We start from the raw sequence: 17,786 nt of genomic DNA on the forward strand, positions 1-17,786 counted from the left end.
AGACCCAGGTATCTAGATAAGAGCCTGATATTTTTAATGTAAGTTTGAAGTGAACCTAAAACCATAATTTCATATTTACATTTTCATTGTTTCACATATGTAACCAAATTTATCATTACTTACAGTGTCTGGCCTTTGAATCCTTCTTGTTATTTTACTGCTCATAAGATTAGTCTTTAAAAGGTGTTGCTGTGAGTGTCTGGATGATGTGGGCGCAGAACGGAGGGAATACTGAGCCCGAGGTATAAGGCCTATAATGTTAAAAAATATTAAATTATATCTCTGGTTGCAGTGTATAGGCCTAGATTTGATCCATAAAATTTTAGAGCTTAAAATGAACATCTAATCCAGCTTCGTCAATTCTGAGTGAAGATGTCAAAACTTGGATGGAATCTTTTGCCTGAGGGTCACATGACCAAGTGAAAGAGAAGGATATGATAGGTGACTTGGACTGTGGTGGGTAGAAGTGGACAGACTTAGGGATATTCAAATTAATCAGACTCAGTAATTAACTGGATTTGCAGGGTGACAAAGAATAGCTCCTAGATTTCTGGCTCAAGCAACTGGATAGATGTTAATTTTATTTTATGGTGGATTTTATGATCCCAGCACATATATACTCAATAGGTCACAAGATTAGAAGGGTAGATGGGTGGGAAATATGAGTATGTAGAGAGAAAGCAGATAAAAATTAGTTCAAGGCCCCTGAAAAAGAAGGACCAAATGGGATCCCATGCATTGGGATTGGCCCCAGGAAGGGGCACCTTTTCCATTTTATCAGGAAGGATGGAGAAGCAGCTGAGTATCTAATGTAGGTGGGCTGGGTTCAAGATATAGTGGGGGGTTCCCACTGGATGGCTTTTAACTGCTCTGTGAAACTGAGGTACGGTGTTGGCTGGAGAGGAGGACAGTGTTTGAAGGTCTGAAGAGGCCAGGAAGATTTAAAATAGTTACTGGGAAGAGGAGAGAGTGAGCTGACCCCATCCTCGGCTCCAGGGGAGGGACATGTGAGCTGATCCTAAGCGCACTGAGCATCTTAGTCTCTGGCTTTAGTGATTTGTTCAAACCCGGGCACGTGACTCGAGTCTGCCCAGTCTGAGGCTGATTCTTTTCAACTGTCCCATCTCCGCACTGACTCCGGCCCCAAGAGCTGAACAGAGCAGAGGAGCTACAGCGGTGGCAGCCATCTTGCTTCCCAAGGCCCTCCACTTCCTCTCTGCTCCCAGCATTCTCAGAGCCCAGAGGCGGTGAGAGAGAAATCAGTGCTCGTGAAAAACGTCAAACCGGGATCAAGCGAACTGAAGCCAGTCTACCTCTCAACATTTCACAGTTTTGTCAGCCAAATGATTTCATTTGTTTTTCCCTTAAGTATTTTAAGAATAACTGCACTAGAACATGTTATAGTTTCCCAGGAGTTGTGAGATCCTAAGGGGAATCCATGCTAATGCCAAGTAAAGAGAGCTCGCCCCTTAACTCTGTCCTTGCCTCTGATGCTTCTGATGTTGGGAGCATCATAATCAACATTTGCACAGTTATTTAGTGTTTTTAAACAACTAAAACAAGTGTTTTAGTGTTTCTAAACAATGTGGCAGACGTGCATTATTTCATTTAATCCTCAGAATACCCTTTTGAGGTGGAGAGTCCCAGTTTACAGAGAGGCTAAATAGCCTGTCTAAGGTCACATAGCTAGCAGTGACAGAGCCAGGATTTGAACCAAAGCTCACACCCTCAACCACCAGGCTACACCGGAACAGAAAAGCAGAGGCTTGACTGATCTTAATAATAAGTCAGTTGTGTATACTGATATTTGATGATACTTTTGATAGTCAGATCTAGAAAAGAACTTAGAATGTATTTCATCCTCAACTTATAGGGGAGGAAGCTAGTTTAGAGACTTCCGGGGTTTGACCCCTGCTCCATGCTGCTTGCTAGCTACATTGCCCAGAGGGCTGTTTTGATTGCCATTTCTATAGGACTCCTCTGGTCCCCAGCTCCCACGAATCATAATATACTTTATAAATAACATCTGAGAAATGTGGTCATTGATGTCCCAAGGCATTAAGACAAAATATAGTGAAGTACCCAATGTTCTGTAAGTGGTATATTACACACTTCTGAGACCAGTTTTTATGACTAAAACCTTTTAGTATAGGATGTCAGTACTCTAAGGTGAACTAAAGTAGAAAGTTATGACTACAAATCAGAATGAAGTTTTTTTATTCATGTATCATTCATTCATTCAACAGCCATCATGGAGCACCCACTCAATAACCACTGCGTTGTTATGGCTAGACCCTGAGATCCTCCTCATTGCAGACCCCAGACCCTGGGAGTTTGTGCTAGCCAGAGTAGGGGACCTGCTCACCACCTGGTGAGCTCATCTGGACAGACAATCGCTCGGCATCATTAAGCTGACTTTGTAGCTCTTGTACGCGCTGGAAAGCATCCAGCTTCACACTGCACTCCTGGGCAAGCCGGCTTCTCATCTGAGGGGAAAAGTGCTTAGGAAGCAGAGATGCTTTTTGGTGCATACTTTAGTTCCTGGGGTTCCTCGGAGAGTGTGGGTCCAGGCTGCCCCAGGAATACAAGTCCTCATACAGTCCTGGTCAGGCTGAACTCAGCCTTCTAATGAGAGCTCCAAGAAGGCCAAGAACTTAACCAAAGAGGAACAGAGGCAGCCCTTGGATCCCCTTATTACCTTATCATAGCCAGGAGTTCTCTCACAACATTTTTATCTTTTATGTTTATATCACCACAGGGGAGAGGAGGGGAGGGGAGGAAATGGAGAAGGGCCCAGTTCACAGAGGACCTTGTGGGTCAAAGCCACGAAACTACCCCAGGGATGGGAGGGAGCCCCTGGGCAGTTTCAAGCAGAGGAAAGACCCGATCTCTCTCCCAGATCTCTGTTTGGTTCAGCTCATCATCTGCAGGGACGCCCTGAGCACCGTCTCCCAGGCCTTATGTGAGGCCCCTACCAAGAGGTGACCTTTGTATTTACTCATGTGGCTCTCTGCTAGCACAGCTGGCCCTTAGACCCCCAGCCAGAGTGTGGCTGGGTCCAAAGTGCACCTCATCCACAGAGAGCACAGGTAGTTTTTTCTTTTGAAACATTTTTATTTATATAAATATAAATTTATATAGGTTATACCAAGTAATTTAATTATAAAAATTACTAAAAGTATAAAAAGTAATGTAATTATAATTATAAAATTAAAAAGTATAAAAAAGCAATAATAGTATAGTGGATTGAATAGTGCCCCCCCCAAAAAAAATTCACGTCTACCTAGAACCTCAAAAGGTAACCCTACTTGGAAACAGTCTTTGCAGATGTAATTAAATTATGATGAAGTCATATTGGGTTAAGAGTGGGCCTTACATACAATGACTGATGCCTTTATAAGAAGAGGAAAGGGTTCAGACACAGAGTGACACCTAGGGAGAGGGCCATCGGAGGGGGAAGGCAGAGATCGGAGTGATGTCCGTACAAGCTAAGGAATGTCAAGGGCTATAGGCTGCCACCACAAGCTAGGAGAGAGGCAGAGAACAGCCTCTTCCTCAGAGCCCCCAGGAGGAGCCAACATCTTGATTTCAGCCTTCTGGCCTCCTGAACTGTGAGAGCATACATTTGTGTTGTGTTAAGCCATCCAGTTTGCGGTGATTTGTTACAACAAACTAATCCACATGCTAATATAAAAAATTCAGCCACATGTGTTTTAAATCCTACTCCTGTCTGCATGGACCCAGTGAGAAGGCCTGTGAACTCCTGAAGCTGTGACCACAGGCTCATCTTACAAATGTTAAGGGGCAGTTTCTTGTGTGTACAGATGCTCTCAAGTGTGGTTTAACTTTCAGTAGGAGATCAGATCCCCAGAGTTAGGAAAACGTCCTAATACAAATTAGGCCCAAGGTCCCTGTATGTACTCTAAGTATTGGTGTAGGCTCCCCAGTCCCCATGGGCAGGAACCAGGAAAAACATGTCAAGACTCCCTGAGCCGGGCTGGGGCTAAACCAATTTGAAGAATATTAGCAAAGGAGAAAAACATGCTTAGGAAGGACCTTGTGTTGTGTTAGGACCTTAAAAAGGATCCCAGCCCACTTCACAGAGGTAGGTGCAGTGATTTGCCCAAGATCCCACAACCAGTTAGTGGCAGAGCCAGGATCTGAAACCAGGTCAATCTGTTTCCAAAATTGTCCACTTTCATTCATATTCCCAGCAAAAAGACATATAGCCAATATTTATCAAGAGCTGTGTATCAGTTTCAGTTCTAAGTGCTTCATTGGAATTACCTGAGTTAATCCTTCTAAAAAATCCCACGAAATGAGTATATTGTTCTCCATTGTACTGATGAGAAGACTGAAGCACAGAGAGACCATGATCTAGCCTAAAGTCATGCAGTGGAAGGCCCCGGGGTGTGAATCAGGAAGTCTGACTCTAGGGCCTCTGCTCTAAATGGTGTCCCCAGGAGCAGGAGGTAGGCAAGGACAGTCATGCTCTCCAAGGTCAGATGGTCAAAATCTGCCCTTGGAATTGGAGGTTGGAGATGGATTAAAGAAGTCACTGTGGGTCGTAGGGGCTCTTGCTGGCTGAGGGTGGATTGCTAGTTGGTGGGGAATGGGACAGTAAGCCCAGGGGCACAGGGGCTGCCAGCAGAGATAGAGGGGTGGTTTAGGTTGTTACATACATATACTAAAAACATGTATTTGTTGAGAGAAGCCTCAAAACATTTGTTTTGACTACTTTTAGATTCTTTACCATTAGGCAAAAATTAGTTAACTAGAGAGGACTTTGAGAAACTAACACTTTATGTATGTATGTATGTATGTATGTATGTATGTATGTATGTATTTATTATTTATTTATTTTTAAGTAGGCTCCATACCCAGTGTGGAGCCCAATGCAGGGCTCAAACTCATGACCCTGAGATCAAGACCTGAGCTGAGATCCAGCAGGACACTCAAACGATTGAGTCACCCAGGTGCCCGCTAACACCTTATTTTTGTGGTGGTTTTTAGAAAAGCATAACTTGAAAGATAAATATGTGACACCAAAATTTTCTTAAGGATTCAAGTCATATTTTAGTTTAGTTTTCATAAAATAAATGTGAAATTCTAATTTTCTTTTAGTCTAAAGCTACTCGTTTTTTTCTCCATTTCTCCACAAATATTTTCTCTAGCATTGCCTCAATTCAATTTTTGCCCTTTTTTATTTTTGTAGACTTCTCATTGATCTCCTCTTTAAGCACCTGAAACACTTGGCCAATAATTTAATTTAACTGTCCAACTTCTGTTTCCTAACATCTCTGGTGAATTAATTAAGTGATTTATTCCTTTGGTGAATGCATGAGAAGTGCCTGCTCTGGAAGGTGCTACTTCTTTTGCCTTTTGTATTGGATTACATTCTGTGGTCTCCTTTGTTGGAGCTTGCATTAATCCACATCTACATGTATTGTTTCTTCCTTTTTTTGCTGTAGGGGTATATTTAACAAAAGTATATTGTGTCTGGAAGTCACTTTTGCCTTTCCTTTTTGTCTCTGAAGTTCCAGAAATACCTTGAATAAAATCCTCTTATAATAGCTTCCATAATACTTTCTGCTCTTCCAGATTAACTGTTGGAATTTTCTAAAGGATCCCTAGTTCAAAAATTATAGCCAAGTGGAAACATGTTTTTCATGTGGGTTATAAAGGTGCCAAGATTCTGGGCCTTGAGGCAGTGAAGCCATCATCCTCCTCTCTCATCATAAACAGCCCGAGCATCACCGCAGCGTGGGCAGAAGTATTTCCATTATCCTGGTGGGCCTAGAAATGACAAAGGTGAGGGACACCAGAGGCATGGAAAATTCCAGAAGAAGGCCCCAGCTCTGTCTGGTGCATCCTGATTGGCTTCCGAGCGTCAGCTTCCTCTCTCTGGAGTTACCTGTTGGAGTTCCCTCTGACTTCTCTTCTGCTGCAGCTGGCCCAGTCTGGAAGCCCTCTGAGCCACTTCCGTCAGGAGCTGCAGGTGCTGTTCCTTTTGCTCCACATCTTCCAAGAGCGCCCCCATGCTGGGGGTTTTCAGTAGATCCATCTGTTGCTGGTGGCGAGCCTCCTGGGTTGCTCGGTGTTGCAACTCTCTCAGCAGTTGAGCCTGTGGCAGGAAAAGGCCAGAGGAAACGAAGAAGGCACAGAGTCTTTCCTCTCAGCAAAAGGCAGGGAACGAGAAGTTGCCCAACGGGATAACCATCCCCTCCAGTAGGGCCCAGGGGCCCGACTCTGTGGCGTACTCCTGGGCTCAGCGTCCTAGAGCCCGGCCGTTCGGGTCCGGGCTAGCAGGCAGCAAGACTACCAGGACCCAGGCCGGCTTGGCATTTACTGTAAGCCCCGAGGCAACAGTCGGGGAGGGAACAAAAGGAACAAACAGGAAAAGCCAGGCAAGTGGTAATGCCACCTTCAATACCAGGTCAAACAGTTCGGACTTCCGGTGCCCAAACGTGATGATATGTATGTTACTCAGCTTATTAACCACATAGTTCTATCTACCTCATAGTACATGTGCAGTGTCACTGAGCATTAATCACAAGATAGCAGGGAAGGGTTGGCCCGTGGAGAAGGGGTGATGTAATACACGCAATGAGTGGACAAAGGAGGTTCTAATCTTGCCGCTGTTTTGACTTCCAGAATAGCTCTGGGGAAGCCAGGTTCCAGATGGCTAAAGAAGGAAAAGAGTAGTAACAATTTGGTCCTGTTCTGAAATTTTTCTAAGCAGTAGCACCATAAGCACCAGAGGGTCCATCCTCAGTTGTAATACTAACACTGTTTGTATGGTGACGTTACAGTTTGCATAATTATACACCATTGTTCACCTGATGCACAATAATGGAGGATGTAGGGTCTAGAAGGAACAAATTATATGTTAGGTTTTAAATATGCCCAGCTTTCCCAGGCTCTTATTACACTCGGCTCTTCTCTCTCTACACCTAGGGTCTTTCTGCTTCCTTCATGCTCAGAGAGTTGGCACAGTTATCAAGGGCTTAAACTTGGAAACACCTTTCTTTTGGTGCCGGCCCCTACTGAGCAGCAGTAACTTCTGAAATGAAGACTTAGTATGGATCATCCGGAAAGGACGCAAGACTCAGTTTGGGGAATAATGCTGATGGCTGGGCCACACTCCACATGCACAAGGTTGCTGTCAATGGAAAGTGTGCTTGGAGATGGAAGGACTGTGTAAAGGGCAGAGACCGCCACCCCAAGATGCCCTCTGGGTAATAAGATCCTCAGAGAAACACACACGTACACACTACACTGAAGAATGGTCTTCTGTATGGGTAGTACTTGCCCATCTTAGCCAAATACAAACAAAACCAAAAGCCTTTTGGCCACTCTCCTTGGTTGCTGGGCTAGAGAGGAGGGAGAAGGGAAGCTGAGGTCTGGGCAGTGGTTCTCTGGCCGTGCTCTGTGCTCGGCCTCACACTGTGGAGCCCCGATGACTGCTCTGGGCAGCTATGGTGCTGCTTCCACTACCACACGCAGCTTTGCAGAGCGAGGTTAGAGAGAGGGAGGCAGAGGGCTCCTGGGGCTCAGATACCTGGTTATCCTGCCGCTCGTGCATCCTGGTGTTGTCGGCCTGAGCCCTGGCCAGGGCCTGCCTTAGAGCCAGTAACTGTTGACGAAATAAAACCACTTCTTGTTCTGCCATAAGCTGGATGCTCAAGCACTCTTTTTTACTTTGCAGAGCTTCCTGTGAACATCCCAAACACAGTGAGATAGAGAATAAGTTTCCTTTCCATAGTTTTAGTTTATAAGAGTCTCTAGACCACTTCAGTTACCATTGTTTTTTAAAGCTTCCGGTAGCAAGGAGCTCCCACCGGTCACTTCTTCTCTGTCTTTGTTTAAGTACAGTGTGACAGATCAGAGTAAACAAAGACTTTCAGAAACACTAAGTGAAAGTGTCCAAACCACTAGTATTTTGTGTTTTGGTTTCAATTCGCCTTCAGGGAGATTTTCGATTTGTTACTTCATTTTCCTCAGATAATCATGTTTGAAACTCAAAGATTTGCAGTATATTTTGATGAAGCTGCCTCAAGCCCTTGGTAAAGTCTCCCCCTCCATCTTTCCCCTTCCCTCGTGCTAAATTCTCTGATCTGTTCTCCCATTTGCTTCTTTGCCATTTACTTCTGGCTCTTTCCTGTTTCTCTGGAGGCTCTGACACATTGCCACTTCCCAGGAAAACTCCCCAACGGTCAGATCCTTTAAGCGTGTTGGTCTTGCCACGGGCCACCAGGCCACTGGGGCAGGGAGGCCGCCAAGGAAGCCAGGCGCCACCCACCTCACGGCTCCCTGCTGGGTAGGGCCTCCCTCCCCTGGCGCTCACCTTCTTTGCCCTGTTCAGCTGGCCCTGGAAACGAGCCTGCTGCACAGCCAGCCTCTAGTGGCCCAGGCTCCTCACTTTGCACACAAGTGCGGCCAGGCTGCTGCTGTCCTGCTCCAAGGCCTGCAGCTGCTCCTGCTGAGAGAGGCTCACTATCAGGAAAGCCTGCCCCCAACACTTTTCCCCGGAGGGAACGGCACAAATCCTAACATCAGAACCATGCCTTCCAGAGGATGACACAATTGTGCAGTGAGCCCCAGTGCCCCTTTTAAATGCCTGATGCAATGCTTTCTCGGGGAAACCACAGACTGGAACTCATACAGAGTGAGCTAGGGGTCAGATGCTGGGAAGAAATGCTGGTATCTCATTGCTAAATGAAATCACGTACTTTGGCTGGGTTTTCTTTTGTTCCTTCATCAGGTCTGGCAGAACCGCATTTTGTCTTTAGGCCCTTCAAATTGTCAATCCCTTCTGTTCTTACTTCGCCGATGAGCTCACACACTTTCTGGATCAAATTAATCTGATGCTCATCCAGCTTTTCCTGCAAATTGCAGACTCAAGTTCAAGAAGGGCAGGGAAGGAAGAGTCACTTTGCCTTCTAAAACCCAACTTTCAGAAATGATTTCATGTGAAAAAACCATCCACCCAATTATTCCCTCAGGTATTATCTGGGAGTCTCACTAGCAGCCCCTTTAGCGTTGTCTTCAATCCCCAGGGCTTCATTATGTGGACCCCTACACATCTTAAAGCTCAGGCTGTCAGCTGCCAAGGTAAGTTGAGTGGATAGAAAAGTGGAAGGTCACAGGTAGAAAACTGAACCACTCCTCTTCTCCCAAAAGGTTGCTTGAGAATTTGAACCTAGGGATTTTTGCTATCAGGTTGACTCAGCAGAATCCGACCAGATAGAACACTATAGATGAGCCACAAATGAGGAACTACATTAAAAATAGATAAAGTAGAGGAAGGAATCAGGCTGGCTACCTTCCCGTTTAGGTTCCAGCAGAAATCTCATTATGAAACAGCCTGTTCTGAATGGCTTGTGGATAATGGCTTGTGGTTGGAAGGGCTTGATCATCGCTAAGTATAACTACAGACCCTGCATCCTTGGGTGAGGGGGGAGAGTTGGGTGTCCTTTCATCTCTGAACCACTTCCCTGGAGAGGAAAGCAGGAGGGTATTGCCCAGTCTGGCAGCCATGGCAGGATGTCTGGCTGCCGGCCACATGGCCAAAGCTTCACCATCCACCTGGGACCCTGGGGTAGAACAGGGATTCTCCACTTGTGGGGGCCTGTGGAACTGGTTTAGCCTGGGAGAAGTAGAGAATCCACTTTCTGTCTAGGAATCAGGCATAAGTTAAAAAAAAAAAAAAACTTAAGAAAATTTTCAATAATTTCATACCCAAAAGATGACTGAGCAAATCCCAGACTTCACTGGCTGTTCATCCCTCTCCTGCAGTACAAGGCCCAGTGCATTTTGGTTTTGACCCTACAATATTTGTAAGCATTTGTATTTTGTGGATCCTTCATAAGTAGGAAGGAATCTCCAATCCTCTCTGACATCCACCAAGGCAGAGCACTGGTGGAAGCTCCTCTCAATGGAACAGCTTCAGGGACTGGCTGGAATGCCCCAGGAGAGACAATGAAGTACAGACTCATTGAGGGGGCTGGCTCTGGGAGCCATCCAATAGCAGGAGAGGGGGCAGGTTTGTCCTGAAGTTCACATCTGTGGGGCAGCTGGACCAGGCTCTGTGATGGCCCATTTTAGGGCCTCCGTCTTACAGCTGCTCAGACATCATAAGAAAGCGACAGGCTTTCCAACCCCCACCCCCCTGTGTGGGCATATGGGCACCCCATCTCTCCTCTTCCGGATGGACGACCTTCCCTGACAGGCCAGCGGCTCCCAGACACTGGATGGAAGAAATAGGCTGACAGGCATTTGACGGGTTGAAAACCTCTCTGAAAGCGAATTCAAATTCTGAATTTGCCCAGTGAGTTTTCAGAAGGTGCCTGTTGCTACCGACACTGGAGTCTGGCCTGGCTCAGGGCACTGCACTCTCCTGTTTGGACGGTGGCACTCAATAGACAAAACCGTGATATCAGCTATTGGGATTTCAGAGGAGACACCCCCCACCCTGCCTTAACAGCAATCAGATGGCAGCAACGGCAACCAGCAGCAGAGTGAGGAAAACAGCAACCATCTAAATTGTCTAAAACTCATGGCAAAATAATGACAACCCATTGCTGACCCCTCCCTGCCACGAACACGGAGTGCTGGAGAATTCACGGGCCCCGTAGGCTCTTGTTACCACACACACTCTGTCGTTGATCGCTGTGTGTGCAGCGGCTGTGGAGGTCACTGAGCCTCGGCTCCCACGGGATTGCCCAGACGTCCGAGACAGGTCACTTACTTTTATATGCACACATGTCACAAACAAAGCTCGGATTAAGGCTTCATATTCTTCCTGGACTTCTTTTCTAATCTGCTTGTTGAGATTCAGATTCTCCTGTTCCAAATCTGTGAGTCGAGCTCTTAGAGCAGTGATTTCCATGATCATAGTAGGACTGAGCTCTGCAACCTAATGGCAGAAATATTGTTTTAATGGAAGATAACTCAAGCAATCCAAACTGCCACTATAGAACAGTTCTTTGTATACCAGTGTCAGATTTGCTCTTCTACCTTAAATCTAATGAAAGAGGTGAACATCCTGTTGTACAAATATGGGTGAAAGAATCTAAGGCTGGCTTAAGGGTCTCGGAACAGAGACAGACACATAGTAGGTGTCCAATGAATGGTTGCGGAATGAATGACCCCAGAAGAGACACACTTAAGCACTTTTTAATTGGATAAAATACTTCAGCTGTCTTCGTCTCCATTTCCAAATGGGCCTTCTTTGACACCTCAACCTAAATACCTTTACTTTGGAATTCACTTAAGCTGGCCTCAAAAGAAGACAAACGAAGCCCCCAACCCCAAACCCAAAACTAACAATAAAAAAGAAAAATCAAAGCAATAAAAAATAACAAAAACCACCAAAAAACTAAGAATAAAAAAGCCCTATTGCTTAAAAAGTGAAAGCACACTCCTTAGGTGTTTCTGCAGTAGATCTTCATTGATGAGAATTCTATAGGCCACTCTTGACGGGGGGCACAAGAAAATGACGCTAGGAAGTCCCCTGTCTGGCTACTGCTGAGAATGTGGATTTGTGAGTTGGAAAAGAGAAGCTTTTTGGTAAGAATGGACCTACCTGACCAGCGTTGTCTTCAAGTGGATCTGAACTTCTTCGGATAATATCTAATTCCTGAACAGGAGAAAACAATGCACAACCAAACTCAAACATTTATTCTTCCAACCATGGCTCAGTTCAGCACAACATGCTCCATACACCTCGTATTTGTGTTAATGGAGCTTCATTTTCAGATCCTTGGGCTCCATCTGGAGCTTGACTGCGTTTGTTGCCCCATTGGACTTTAGGACGCCTAACATGAGATCAGAAGATAGCATTAACTTCCGGGTATCCACACTAATGCCAAAGACTTGGCTACAGGGATAAGCCAAACTGGGGGTGAAGCTGAGACTCATTTGATATTTGAATGCTTCATTTGATTTTTTTCTCAGACTTGTGCACTTTTCTTAGGTAAAAAGTAATATAACATTGAACCTCTAATGCAATCCATTTAAAACAGTGTGCAATCTAGGACAGGAGAAGTGACTCTTGGATCCCACCAGGGGGACCTCATTTTAAGGAAGTCTCATCAGTGAGACCCATGATGTACATCCTGAAGACAGAGTTTACTCAAGGATCCTGGCTTCTCTGCTAGACCAGGAACAGCATAAGGTGCTTTGTGTTTGCTGAGGTGAGAAGGTCAGCTATGTATCTTCCCTGAGGGGCAGCTCCTTTGCCACTAATGTTTTATATTCCCCACTAGACACTTCCAAAGCACACAACCCAGTGTTGCTGGGCCATCACCCTTGCAGCTGAGAATACCAGAGCCCAAGAAAATGAACCAGTAGGAGGAGACGTTTGGGGAGTAGCTTTTACCCTCTGTTCTTGCATGAGAACATCTCCCCCACCCTCTGTTCTAGTCTCCTCTTTGGAGTGAGTCCTGGGCCTCCCTACCCATACCTTCCCCATCACACTTCTTGTCTCTCTGGGAACATACCTGCTCTTTCTGACAGAGCTTCTGCCTAGCATGCTCCAACACATGCTCATAACACATGGAGTAGCTCTCGAAGTTGCTGTGTTCTCTCGCCATCACATCACAACCCAAGAAAGGAGGCAGGCCTCAAGGTGGTCTTTTCTGAACGTGATCTGAAAAGGAAGGGGCATTATTCACAGCAGCTCCAGTAGGATGGACTCACGTGCCAGGGCACATGTTGCCTTAGCTCCCAGACCCTTGTCCCTTTCTCTGCCACAGAGAAACATGGGCTCTGGCCTTGCGAGTCTCTCTTTCGGGTCCACTCTTAGTATTCACAGGGCAGGGACAAGAGTACAAATAGAGGCCTACATGCCACATACCTAAGTATGCTAGATATTTAAGGGCTATAAGTCAAACTAATAAACTATTAATTCTCCTACTTTGAAAAAAGATCTTCAAAATAACACTGAAGGGCAGGTTTGACTTTATCATTCTTGGACTACTCTGGGTTCTATGCTGAAATGGGGTGACTTGGAGAGAACTGGCTCGCCAACTTATAGTTTACAGTATGACCCCCTTCTCTTCCCACCTCTGGCCCCACCTCACACTGTGGAGGGCTCTCATATGCATACAGACACTCTGGCCATCTACACCCCTACACAGCTGCTCCGGACCACCCCTCAGGCTGGGGTATGCACACTGTCAGTAAGGCCCGCTCTCCCTTTGGGGAGCAGGATCGGGAGAATTTCCAGGGAGAATTCCAGGATGCCAAGCTCCTGAAGTGTGGTCTAGAAGGAAGGCCAGAGATCTGAAGGGGCATGTCCCCTTGGCTGTGGGTATTTCTCACCCTGTGAGGAAGAGTGGGGCTGGAGATGAGCCAGAGGAGCCCTCTGAAGAATGAGCATCTGGCCGGGGCCCCTCTTGCTCTGGTTGAAGGGACATACTGCTACTCTTTCGGCTTCTCACGCCTTCCCTTTCTCTAAGAGATCGGGCTCCCTTTTGAAGAGGTAGCCATTAAGGAACAGAGGAAAAGTCCATCTCTCCAAGGCAAGCTAAGATTTTGGCTCTGGAGAGAAATGGGAGCCAACGTATAGAAGATAGGACAGATATATCTGCTTAGGGCCTGCAAGTCCAGGTGAGTGCTCGTGTGTGTCTCTATGTGTCCATATCAGTGAGTGCATCTGCGGCATTTGTGGATGTTTGTGTGTCTGTATCCATTAGTGTAAATGTATATATATGTCTATGTCTCCGTGGATGTCTCTGTGACTGTCTGTATATGTCTCTGTGTCTATGTGTGTCCCTGTGTGTATATCAGTAAGTGTGTCTGTGTGTGCACCTGGGTGTCTTAGGGGGCCTACTCTAAGACCCAGCCCGCATGCATACATGAGCTTTATCTGTGATACTTCCAGAGTCAGGAGGGCTCCAGGCTCACTGGCAGTGTGCTACAGAAGTTTCTGGCCTGGGGTGGGTCCTGTGTCTCTGACTTGCTTGTCCCCGTGAGGCCCAGTACACCTCCGTGCCCCCACTGACCTCCAGAGAAAGCCCAGCCAGGCTTTACCAAGGTGAGTTACTGAGACAAACTGGCAGAGACGGCAAACAGTGATAGAACTCAGTACTGATGGAGTGAGGGAAGTGGCTCACTCACCACTGTTGATGGCAAGGGAAATCAGGGTGATGTTTTGGAGGGCAGACTAGCTGTATCTGTGAAAAGATTTTAAAATGTTTGTGCCCTTTGGCCCAGTCATTCCTCTGCCAGAACTTCATCTTTAGGGGATAATAAAAGTGATACACAAAAATATGCACAAGCAGATGTTCTTTATAGTAGCCTTTCCAACAAAAAGAGAAATGGAAACGATCAAAAGTTCCTAATAAAGGGAAACAGGTTGACTCTTTCTCACCTCTCTGTACACACGAAATACTAGACAGCCACCAAAAATTCTGCTGTGGACATAAATGTTTATTGACAAGGAAACATGTTGATAATATGTACTCAAGTGAAAACAAGTGCACTATAATAAAAGGGCATACAAAATGATCTAATTTGGTTTTAAAAAGTTAACGAATAAAAAAATGACAAAGTTTGGAAGGAAATATGCCAACATAATAATAGTAGTTGTCAATGAGGGTAAGCTGATGAGTGTATTTTCTAATACATCATATTTCTATTTTCTAATATAATCACAATATGCATACACAATTAAGATAATTATATATGAAAATGTATATGTAATAAAATGTATACCCTAATGAAAAGATAGGAAAGCTTTTGTAAAGATCATCAGCCACAGCAGCTTGGGTGCATTGAAGAGATGCAGAATGGAGACCGTAGATGAAGCCCTCTGCTCATGGGGGATTTCATGAATAGGAGCCAGGCAGTCAGGGCAGGGTACTCAGCCGACCTCCCTCATCTGGGGCCTCCTCAAGGGGCCCCTTCAGGGGGGTGGGAGTGAGGGCAATCCACCCTGCTCTGGAAAGTAAACAGTAGGACAGCCAGATTGAGCTTCTGACATCAAGGCAAGGGGAACCAAGATTCCATTCCCTGGCCCTTGACTTCTTAATGGTGACAGGGTCGAGGCTACGCAAATTTAGTAATGACAAAGGAAACACTTCCCAGACTGAATATGATGAAAGCCTGAAACATTGAGGAGTTGTGAGACCATATTCAAGGCCATCCAGGTATGGCTGGTGACCCCGTCCAGGCGGGCTGGGCCCAGTGCTTGGAATCAGCCACAGTGACTCACTCCTCACTGTCCTGGACGGCAGTCTCTGGACCTGAGCGTGCCAGTAAGGCCTCCAGCAACTTTTTGGCAGGGCCAACACTTCTCAAACTAATATTACCATAGCCATCATAGCAGATATAGGATCCCAAACAAACAGAAATGCAGATTCGGACCTCAATGGCCTTCTACCATCCCCTCTTAGCCAGTGTAAGGCACCTCTGTGTGAGTCTGTGTTACACCAGAGGTGTAGGAATGGCCAGGACCCCCTTGAGCATCTCCAGAGGCCAGAGAAATTGTATTTTGTTATTGTGTTTCTTAAAAGCTCTTCTGCAACCTACCCTTGCCTTCCTAGGTCACTAAATGTCAGCTCTGTCTCAAAATGCAGCATGAAGTAGGTTCATCTTCCAACCTCCCCTTCAGGGCAGATCCTTGGGTTCCATAAAACCACAGACTGAAGACCATGCCCTCCCATGGGCTGATTTCTTCACCAACAGTTAAACCTGAACTGTGATGAATGGCACTGGCTGGAAAATCACCAGATTCTTCTGGAGAGCCAGCCTGGGGTGAAGCCTGGCAGGTGCTAGGCCTTGTTTTGGCAAAAGTCTGGCTTTGCAGGGAGCAAATTGCACTTCTGTGGTTTGTTTCATCTTGGAGCCCCTCATAATTGGTCTAATATCAGGCATGCACAAGGTGTTTTGATGATGTTTCTAAAACCCACCTCTGCTGACAAAATGCTTCAGTGACTTCCCACTGACTCTGGGATGAAATCCAGACTCCTAAGGATTGCCTACAAGGCCATTCAGCAACTGGCCCTGTCCACCTTTTCAATGTCCTCCTCTGAACTCTGCTATACTCCCTTCTTAAATTTCTCTACCTTCCTGGCCCTCTTTCTCTTCAACGAGGTGGTCGAGTGGTTTGGTGGCGGCGGCCTTGCGGATTCGCGCCAGCAGACGTAGAGATGCAGATCTTTGTGAAGACCCTGATGGGCAAGACCATCACCCTCGAGGTCGAGCCCAGTGACACTATTGAGAATGTCAAAGCCAAAATCCAAGACAAGGAGGGCATCCCGCCTGACCAGCAGCGTCTGATTTTTGCGGGCAAACAGCTGGAAGATGGCCATACTCTGTCAGACTATAATATCCAGAAAGAGTCCACCCTGCACTTGGTGCTTCGCCTCCGGGGTGGCATCATTGAGCCTTCCCTCCGCCAACTGGCCCAGAAATACAACTGTGACAAGATGATCTGCCGCAAGTGTTAGGCTCGCCTGCACCCCCGTGCTGTCAACTGCCGCAAGAAGAAGTGCGGCCACGCCAACAACCTGCGCCCCAAAAAGAAGGTCAAATAAGGCCCCTCCACCGGCTCTTCCTTTGCCCACAGGGCAGCTTCCTGCCCGAGCCCCAAGGGCCTGGGGCCTCAATAAAGTTTCCCTTTCATTGAAAAAAAAAATTTCTCTACCTTCCTTCCCCAGCCCCTCTTCATCTGAATAACTCCTATTTGTGCTTTAAGACTTGGCCCAGACAACACCTCCTCCTGGAAGTCTTCCCTGACTATTTCTTCCCTACCCCCTAGGTGGGTTGTATCTCCTGTGTATGCCTCTCTCAAAGCATTTAATGTAAAGTATCTTTTCCTGACACTTCTGGGTCACCTGATTCCATAAACTCTTTGAGGGCAAGAACTGTACCTTTTGCCTTTAATCTAATACAGTGCCTAGAAAAAAAAGGAGATCTATAAACACTGGCTAAATGAATGAATGACTTTTGGCATACGAATGGAAATGGTTCTGGAATCCACACAATAGACTATTATAGTTCTGATTTGCAATAAAAGTCAGTCTCTAAGTTTAGGTCAGTGTGTTTGGTATAAAATTTGGGCAAGATGTTAGAACTGATTGTGAAAGGCTGTTTTTTTTAGAATTTGGAGAAGGAAGAAAAGATCACTAGAGGCCAATATGGATTCAAGAAAAATCAGGTCAGATGAACCTTTTCAGGAAATAGAGCGCATGCGATGTACCTGGATTTCAGCAGGGTATCTGGAAAGGTTCCTCATGATGTCCTTGTGGACCAGTGGAGAACATAGACTGGGCGACAGTATAACGGATGGGCTGCATGGATGGGGTGCTGGCCACAGAAAGACTGTCCCCAGAGAGTGGGGTCAGCCTGAAGGGGACCCCAAGGGGGTAGCACAGGGCTTGGGGCCTGTCCTGGCATACACTGTCAGTAATAACTTGAATGAGGAGACCGAGGGCAGGCTGACATGAACCCGGGAGGGAGTGAGAGTGTGCTGGATGATAAAAATCCAAATTTTTAAGGATTTCAAGAAGTTCAGAGTGGACTAAATTGAGTAAGAACAAGGCTAATAATATGGCAGCTGCAGGATGCCTGAAGGCAACGTGTGGGCTTCAGGTGACTGTTAGCCTCATGTGTCATCCGTGAAGCAGCTGCCAATACCCAGCACACTCATGGGCATTAATCAAAGCAGATCACACAGGACAAGTACACTTTCCACTGGTCAGACGATCTTGCATTTAGAGGGGACTGACCAGGATGGGAGGGCTGCTCATATAAAGTGATTGAAGGACATGAAAGAG

General features: G+C 46.2%; 2 protein-coding genes across 2 annotated transcripts in view; one reads left to right on the top strand and one right to left on the bottom strand.

The window, feature by feature from the left end:
- LOC113926955 (coiled-coil domain-containing protein 162-like) overlaps positions 1 to 17,786 on the bottom strand; it is a 45,543-nt gene that overhangs the window by 1,713 nt on the left and 26,044 nt on the right. Inside the window, 11 exon segments of the mRNA XM_027602404.2 lie at positions 124 to 251; positions 2,366 to 2,486; positions 5,915 to 6,124; positions 7,562 to 7,714; positions 8,348 to 8,488; positions 8,490 to 8,549; positions 8,733 to 8,885; positions 10,751 to 10,918; positions 11,588 to 11,641; positions 12,504 to 12,613; positions 12,616 to 12,652. Of these exon segments, the coding sequence (XP_027458205.2) occupies positions 124 to 251; positions 2,366 to 2,486; positions 5,915 to 6,124; positions 7,562 to 7,714; positions 8,348 to 8,488; positions 8,490 to 8,549; positions 8,733 to 8,885; positions 10,751 to 10,918; positions 11,588 to 11,641; positions 12,504 to 12,613; positions 12,616 to 12,652 (1,335 nt within the window).
- On the top strand, positions 16,096 to 16,615 carry LOC113926956 (ubiquitin-60S ribosomal protein L40-like). Its single transcript, XM_035728545.1, has one exon. The coding sequence runs from the start codon at positions 16,158 to 16,160 to the stop codon at positions 16,455 to 16,457; it is 300 nt and encodes a 99-aa protein (XP_035584438.1). The 5' UTR covers positions 16,096 to 16,157; the 3' UTR covers positions 16,458 to 16,615.

The sequence above is a fragment of the Zalophus californianus genome, chromosome 7, assembly GCF_009762305.2.
Source record: "Zalophus californianus isolate mZalCal1 chromosome 7, mZalCal1.pri.v2, whole genome shotgun sequence".
NCBI lineage: Eukaryota > Metazoa > Chordata > Mammalia > Carnivora > Otariidae > Zalophus > Zalophus californianus.

Excerpts from the sequence above, each read along its gene's own strand:
- LOC113926956 (XM_035728545.1), top strand. The coding sequence starts at position 16,158 with ATGCAGATCTTTGTGAAGACCCTGATGGGCAAGACCATCACCCTCGAG.